At 47.4% G+C, this 8565-nt stretch overlaps 1 protein-coding gene across 1 annotated transcript; it reads right to left on the bottom strand.

Moving 5' to 3' along the window:
* Positions 1-189: 189 nt before the first annotated feature.
* Positions 190-6737, bottom strand: LOC115317273 (zinc finger protein 525). Its single transcript, XM_029976868.3, has 2 exons — positions 6525-6737; positions 190-4307 (listed from the first exon to the last, which is right to left on the bottom strand). Exons 1-2 carry the CDS (start codon positions 6550-6552, stop codon positions 3373-3375), a joined length of 963 nt encoding a protein of 320 aa, XP_029832728.2. The 5' UTR covers positions 6553-6737; the 3' UTR covers positions 190-3372.
* Between the last annotated feature and the right edge of the window lie 1828 nt (positions 6738-8565).

An 8565-nucleotide genomic window follows, 5' to 3' on the forward strand; every position in this document is an offset into this window, starting at 1 on the left:
ATACATTTTTGTTTCGAGACTGTTTCAATTTCTAACGGTTTCCCTTTTGAAAACAGTCGCTATAGAAAACAAATGAATGTGCTAGAAGTACTGCAAATAGTAGCGACTCGGTGACCATGCCAAATGATCATATCCCCCATGGGTGCCAATGCATATGTAATAAACCAGACAAGTGACTTTGCATCAGTGTTACATATCAGGATGCATATATTTTTAGAGAACATTGCAATAAATAATGCATCCAGGAGTGTTTGTTGGTTCAGGTGACGACCGAGATTGGTGAAACAGAAGCAACTGAGGCCATGCTGCACCAAAGGGCAAATCCAGAGTGAAGTAAAATGAGAATGAAATGAATTTGACTAAATACTGTCACAAGTTCTCATCTATAACAAACAGGCATGAAGGTAATCACAGAATTCCACATTGATGAAGCCACTGTTTCTTTTACTAAAACAGCTTTATTCTAGAAATGTAAATATGCACAGTTTTTGGGTTTTAGTATTGATCAAGTAAGAAAGCAACGCAAACTCATACTTTAGGATACTATAGCATTGCAGTGCAGAGTATTTGACATTGTCATCGAGACCATTAAAATCACTGCTACTTGGGTGCCCTAAATTCAAAGTTCTTTCTTTAGAACACTAATTACATCCACTATTGTAAAGCAAACTATAAAAACTGACTGGGGCAGTTTTTCTTCTTTTCATTTCTTGTTACAGATTTACTTGTATGCTAAGTACACACATACACTCGATCGACCCATGACTACAAAAAGAAAAACCAAGACAAACATTTTTGTAAAAACGTTGAGGCATTTGTCACTTGTTGACCTCTGGTGGAAGTGTCGAGTACAACGTCGGGCAAAACATTTGGCTTTCTTTCATTCTTTCGCCGACGCATGCACAACCAAGTATCTGTGGTAACTTTGCGCAGGAATAAATTTTGTGCGAGCATGATGCCTACTGTGAGATGCAGCAGCAGAATAGGCCAGCAATAGACTCCTTTCAAAAGCCCCATCAAGCAACACTGGCAGTCAACATTTCTTGGGCACGAAGCGTGCGACTGGACTTGAGCCTTCATCCAAACGCTGACGCAACAGTCGTTTTCGATACGAGCTCGGCCGAGCTCACGCCAAACACCAACCCAGCCCTCGTGTCCAATACATGCTCAGAGTATTCACCCAAACAATGGCAGACACTGATGATTGGCACAGCAGCTTCTGGATGACGCGCACATTTTGAAAAGGGTCTATTGCCGAGTTGTACAGAGCAGTGCAGCACAAGTGCTAATCTAATCTGGGGCCTTAACACGCTCCATAGGTTTCAACGATAGACGGTGCAGGACACTTCAAGCAATCTAAACCAATCCAACGATTTGCAAGTATCGTGTGACGTTCGGGAAGGGCACGACGACGTGCGAGGTGCGCAGTCACGGAAATTTTTTAGCGTCAAATTGGCTGCGACTACTCGTAGTGCCCGCTGCGGTCCTTCGTAAGGTGAAACGAAGTATAGCGTGGTAGCACGAATTCGTACAGGTCATTCCTTTGCATGCTGAAAAGCCGAGGTTAACTGATTCGTCGAACAATCGTTAGCACAATCGATTAGCTGGAGGGGGATTAGTCGCTTGAGCAGACCAATGTTTGCCACAGCTGGGAAAAAGAAATAAATTAAACAGCGTCGATAAGGTCCAGAGTGCTGCTACCACACAAGAAAATGGCCAAATAAAGGCCACATTTCTATCCAGCATTAATTATCCACCCTACTTTTCTTCTACACAAATAAGAAAAGCCTAGATAAGAGTGCAACGTAATACTTACTTGGAACCCAGACTATTTCTGGTGCTGCCAACATAATAGACTTTATAAAGCTTTCTTAAAATGTTAAAACATTCCCTAACACATTGCTGTCAGTTATACATTCCCTTGCTCCTTAAACAGTGGCCTCGTTCCGCAGGCTTGGCGAGTGGGGAAAGTAGTTCCAATATTTCTTTTTAAAAGGGGAAGCAGCGTTTTTCTTTCAACCTTTTAAAACTGTGGATCACATCATAAACTACCAAACCATACACTTTGTGGAAACCGGATAGCTTTGTTGGTTCGAGATATAAAGAGGAAAATATTCAAGAAGACAACTTAAAAATTTACAGACGTTTACGCTTCTCCGTAATGCGAAATTAGAGCGCAGCTCTTGAGGCACGTGGATTTTGTGATATATTGTGGCAGAGAATTTGGGAGAAATATATACCTATATATACATATACCGTAAAATACCGCGGAGGAACCCTCGTCATTCAAGCACCCATTATGAATGCGTTCCAAACTTGGGAATTCTGCAAATTACACGTTAAGCGCCCAATTTGATCGGACAAGTGCCCATGTTTAGATTGATCCAGTTTTCAGTGAAAGTGGAGTGGGCACTCCCCCAATATTTTAAGGTATATATATATTTGATTTTTTTGTTTTTTTTGTTTGAGGGTAGGCCAAGGAGGATGAGGAGGGTATGTTGTCAGCCCCATAGTGCAACGCATGCGGTGTTCGTTTCAACGTGAAACGTTTTTGCCTAGTTGCTCTGGACTTTGTGAAGCTACTCTCGTGAAGCCGTGGCCTGCAATGTCACAAGGCGTCACAGTTTCCCCGCTAAATCTAGCGAGGAAAATGGCATCACTCAACTTTGTGTCATGTCACCTATGAACGGATTCAGTTTCTCTGCTAGATTTCGTGGAAAAACTGACATCATGTGACCTGAACACAAATTCAGTTTCTCCCTTAAATTTAGCGGGGAAAATGATGTCGCATGACTTCATGTCATGTGAATTATACACAAAGTCGGTTTCTCCGCAAAATGTAGCGGGAAAACTGACGCCACATGACCTCAACACCAATTCAATTCCCCGCTGAACTTAGCGGAGAAACTAAATTCGTGTTGAGGTCATGCGACGTCAGTTTCGCTGCTAAATTTAGCGGGGAAACTGAATGCGCAGTGCTGCATTATGGGATATCACAAACCTACACACCAATTCAGTTTCCTCGCTAAATTTAGCGGGGAATTGAACTGGTGTATAGGTCTGCGACGTCCCATAATGCATTGTGCGCAATTACGCTGATGGCGACGCCGCTATATGTGGAAACGGGCGCCCAAGAGCTACGCTCTAAAAAAATGTCGTAGTTCACACACAGTGGAACACAAACCAAGCATATATACTAGGCTGCTCAGTTCTCGTTCAAACACAGAACCGGTCCTACTAAGTTAAAAGAATTGAAAAAGGTCTGCTATGAGGTCCGACGTGGGGCTAGAGAACTGGGTGTCTTAGATCCTTCTTTGCTCCCTGAACACCTTCGGACGTCCCCAAACACGCACAGTGCCCTGAAGAAGGGCTTCACACACTCTGCCAACGCATGGCAAGCTCCATGTTCGCGTGTGTGTGCATGTGGCTGGCAAGGTTGCCCTCCCTACTGTAGGCCTTGGGACAGTGCGGGCATTTGTGAGGCTTCTTGCCCATGTGCGTCAGGACGTGACTGGTCAGAGACGCCCTCCAGGTGAAGGTCTTGGGGCACAGTTTGCACTTGTAAGGCTTCTTTCCCGAGTGCGTTCGAAGGTGATTGGCCAGACTGCTGCTCCAGGAGAAGGCCTTGGAACACTGCTCGCACCTGTAAGGTCTCTCCCCCGTGTGCATTCGGGTGTGGACGACCAGACTGGAGCTGCTGGCAAAGGCCTTGGGGCACTGCTCGCACCTGTAAGGTTTCTCACCCGTATGCGTCCGCACGTGGGTGATCAGGCTGTCTCCGTCGGCAAAGTCTTTGGGGCACCACTCACACTTGTAAGGCTTCCCTCCCGCGTGCGTACCCATGTGCCTCACGTAGAGGTACCTTTTGAGAAAAACCTTCGGGCAACTGTCACATTTAAACCGTTCGTTGCTCGTGTGCGTTTCAATGTGGAGGGACAGTCGGGACTCCGAAGCAAACAGCTTGGGACAGAGCCGGCACTTGTAGGGGTTTTCTGCGACGTGCTCTCGCATGTGAAAGAGCAGGTCGGAGCTCTTGCGGTACGTCCTCGAACACAGCTGACACCCGAAGGGAGCGCCCTCCGTGCGACCCTTCGTGTGGCTTCTTCTCAACTCCTCCAGACCGACAACAGACCTTGGATGGTGCTGGCACTTGGACGGACGATGATCGGCATGATGAACCAGGTGGCCGATCATTCCACGCTGATCTCTGGTGGTGAAGCGGCAGAAACAACAAAAGAACCTGATGGCCCTGGCAGCTTTCGGTGGGCAGACGGTTGTGCCCGAATCCGGTATGGCTCCTCCGTCATCTATAAAAGCAGAAATGAGTCATCATCGTTAGGACGCGAGTTCTAGGGGTATTTGAAAGGTTGTGCAAGCAGCGTCCAGAAAGCTTCGACCTCTGTGAAGAGCGACTTCATTCAGAGGTGAATATTTTTCACGCTTTTAGCCGACTGCTAAAATAAGCATAGGGACGAAGGCAAGGTACAACGCCGGTCAGAGCGCGAAAAGGAATATGGGGCGGGTACAGCGAGGACGGGGATTTTGGCACGCAGAGAATGTGAAACGGGATCCCCAAACGCGAGGTTATCGACACGCAAGACTAAGGACATGGGCCTTTGTGACAGGACGTCTGAACGCAGGAAAATCGTGCTATAGGATCTATTCACTGGACGCCATATTTGTGGGTGCTGATTAGAGCGCATGCTCAGAATGAGCTCACATTAATAGGCTGCTAAGACCGGCAACCTTGACGGTGTGGAGTGCACATTCCAAAATAACTGTGGAAGTTCGCCATCAGCACGTGCTCAGCAATTGCGCACACAGCTATGGCCGCCAGTGAATACACGCTACACTTGGGGACAAGAGTGCACGTGCACAGCTTTCATCGGCGCTCGAGGTGTGCGACCGCATGGGCATCACCTTCGGCATCACCGCCACAGAAAGTTGCACCCAAATACTGGCCTCGAGACCCAGATTGAATTGTGTGGAAGCGTGCTTTTGTTTATCCATAGTTCTCTATGAGGCATGTGATGATTGCATCTGTCCACAATGTGGGTAGAGGCAAAGCATCCACACCAGAGCCATATACGTACAGAGTTTGGCCATTCGTTGGGAAGTATAGGAGACAAATGAGGAGGCGGCATTGGCTGAAAGCGGGCTGGGCGTGTTTCAGGGTGTCTTCAGAAATTTGAATGTGACCAACCAGAAGCTGGAAATAATACCCGGGCGGTGGTCATGAGAAACAAACCTGATAAGTGCCATTCTGATGTTAGCCTGAGACTGAGGCAGGAAAAGAGGAAGTTTCAAAGCAGAAGAAAAAGGAACAGTCGAGGATACGTCTCTATTGGGACGTATCCTCGACTGTTCCTTTTTCTTCTACTTTGAAACTTCCTCTTTTCCTGCCTCAGTCTCAGGCTAACATCAGAATGGTTAATTTCCACCAGCTCGCCTGCGCACTCACTACAATATCACTGATAAGTGCATCGGAGTAACTCTCAGTGACTGAAAATATGATACATGTGATGCTTCAACCACGCTCATCCAAAATGATGGTGGAAGAGTGCGACTAGCGGAATGATCGACATAATCCTTGCGCCAAGCGCCGGGAATCTGGCGTCTGAGCGGTCACACTCCGTTTGAGCAAAACAGGGTTTAGCGGCGCATTCGTTTCTTGCATCTTTCAGCATGATCATGATCGAAACATCATGTGCACCTTATTTTCAACCATAAAGAGCTACTACACTTCATTCTTACGCGCTTATTAAAACCATATACGAACATAGGCCTTTGGTCAGAATTGTCTCTCGCTACCACCGATAGAGGATTCTTTTCGGCTTCTGGTTGGTCAAGAGAGCATGCCAAGCCCTCTTTCCGAGTCTGGTGCACGCCCTGGTGCACGCCCTGGCTCTGCCCGCGCCTCCCATTGACCAAACTCCCTCTATTATACACGGCTGTGATCCACACTAACGGCAGAGTACGGGCAAGGGTACAGAGCACGAGCTCTTAGCGGTTGATTCCAGTGCGCGAGCGCTGCATTGTCGCCTCCCACGGCTTCGGCCTCGCGTGCATAGTATCAGTCTTGCTCCAAGTAAGTGTAAAAAAAAAAAAAAGAAAAAAAAAAGTGTAGTTCTGTTTTTCAACACATGAGCCGTGCCGATCGAATCTCGAGGCGAATGCACCTTTCTATAAAAGCCTATGAGAGCGCGTTGATCGCTGTGTTTGTGCGTTACGCACGCGCACTTTCTGGCTGGCCGCAACCCCGAGCGATCACTGGCTGGACTGGGGTTTAGCACGTGTGGACTGTGATTTTTGTAAACAGTGGAAACGTGCATACACTCGCCTGCAAACAGTGCTTCTATGTTTGCCTCATGGGACGAAGTCAATAAACCGCCAAACCTACCCCGAGAGGGCTGGAAGCAAACGTCAAACCTCAAAAGCAATGTAGCCTCCTTTGTAACTGATATACTGCGCCGACTGTGCACTCCCAGCAAGAAATGTGATTTGTTTACATAGTACCAACTTACCGTGTCCAGCGGGCTCGAGTAGGTTCATTTCGATTGCTTCTTCGCAGCAACGTTCCGAGGTCAAGTCATGGCTAAGTTGGGCAGTAGCCCATAAAATCGTTAGTAAGGATATAATAGAAATTTACGATGCCATATGAACGAAATTTTGAAGTCAAACAACTGCAGCACCTACACGCCCCGAACTGTACCCGAACCCCGAACGCCAAAAACTGCAGACGAATGAATGGACGAAAAAAAAGGACGTGTCAGAGCGCTGGTATAGCCTTCATAATGGACGGTAGCTTGCGCCACCTTGCATATCAAATTTGACCAGAAGTGACTATTTTATTTTATTTTTATTTACGGTACCAGAGGCACTCTCAAGAGTACCCGCGGTGTTTTGAAAGGGATTTGTTCCATCTAACTGACTAACTGAATCCCTCGTTGGTCTCGCCGGTCACGTCTCAATGCTTGGTCAGCTCGGCATTGTCTAGGCCGAGAGGCTAGAGCAACACTACCTTGAAAACAAGATGGTAGTGCTGAATAAGATAGCGTCATCAGAGAAGGCCAACTCTGGTCACAGACTGAAAACGAGCGATGCGTCAGCACTCGGCTTCAAGTCAAGTTTTAGCCGAACGTTGACGCAATCGTCGTGTCCAATCTGTGCCCAGCGTTGGCCTTCTGATGACGCCATCTCATTCAGCACTAGGGCTTTGTTATCAAGGAGGTATTGCCAAGAGCCACCGAGAAGACTCATACTTCCCCTACCCTGTCCTGTCCGGCGCCAAATCAAGACGTTTTCTACCTATCTACCTCGATGTTCGGAGAACTAATGCACTAATCCACAGTTCACTTCCATGAAATAGTACTGTCGAAAACAATACGAGTATGAACGCGCCTCCGCGGCGACAAGCGGAGGCGCGTTCATGCTCATAGTGCTTCTGATAGTATACGCAAGTGTCTGTTATTCCGGAAGTTCGAACTTTCTGCAGCATTTAGGAAGAAGGGAAGAGCGTGCGCAAACAGCAAACCTGATAGGTGCTGAAGGTGCAATAAAGGCCCGTTCACACTTGCGACTTGGGACAGTCGCTGGAGCGACTAGCGACAAGCGACTGGCGACCACCAGTGTTCACACCTGATTGAGCGACCGACGAGTCGCCAGGCTCGCTGCCAACTAATCAACACCTTTTCGAGCCGGCTGAAAGGTTTTTCTGATCAAAGGTGCCGGCAGGAAATAAGAAAACGTAATGGTGCTTCGGAACAGTTATATTGTACGTACCTGCCACGCCGAAAATGTCGCCGATCTCGTTTTAGGCCTGCAGCTTTTTACCCCGATCCTTGTGGTCGGAGTGCCGCTTATTGTAAAGAAACAAATAGTCTTTGACAGCATTAATAAGAGCTTCCGCGCAGAACTTCATGCCAGTGACCGTCGCCGTGCGCGCGTCGCTATTTCCCGCGGGTAGCAGTGCCGTATGTAAACAAACGCACAGATCACTTCCGACGAGACTCTGATTGGCTCCGCCGTCCAGCGACTCGGTTTCGCGACTTGAGAAATCGGTCAGGGAGCGACTGCCCAAAATCGGTCGCTACCGACCTGTTTTGGTCGCTCCGCGACCAAAAACCAGTCGCTAGTCGCTGGTCGCTCCAGCGACTGTCGAAAGTGTGAACGGGCCTTAACGCAAACAAGCTTCACAGAAAAAAAAGAAGTAATTATATATGTAAGCAGTGAGAGAGTGCAGGCGAGCTGGTAATCAATCGACATCTTGTAAACCCTGAGATGGGGAAGAAAGATTTTGTTGTGTTCGTGCATTTTTTTTATCGTTCCCCATCATATAAATAAAAAATATACGAAGCGTTTTTTCTTTTCTCCCTACAGAAAATATCAATGAATGGAATGAATGCATGACGGAACGATCGCAGACAGATCCGAAGCCAGCTGAAAAAAACGCTTTAGAAGCTAGAACCAGCAATATTGATGAAGCCGGTGAAGCCTAGTCATAAAAAGTTTAAATGATATTGTGCCCAACGTGACCGCAGATCTCTCTGGCCATTCGTGCGCGTG

Source organism: Ixodes scapularis, unplaced genomic scaffold (genome assembly GCF_016920785.2).
Source record: "Ixodes scapularis isolate PalLabHiFi unplaced genomic scaffold, ASM1692078v2 PGA_scaffold8__174_contigs__length_109621045, whole genome shotgun sequence".
NCBI lineage: Eukaryota > Metazoa > Arthropoda > Arachnida > Ixodida > Ixodidae > Ixodes > Ixodes scapularis.

What these genes read in the sequence shown, in the direction of transcription:
- LOC115317273 (XM_029976868.3), bottom strand. Translation starts at nt 6,552, where the DNA reads ATGAACCTACTCGAGCCCGCTGGACACG. An exon ending in ACTCGAGCCCGCTGGACACG is followed by an intron (nt 4,308 to 6,524) that starts GTAAGTTGGTAC and finishes CTGCTTTTATAG; the next exon opens with ATGACGGAGGAGCCATACCG.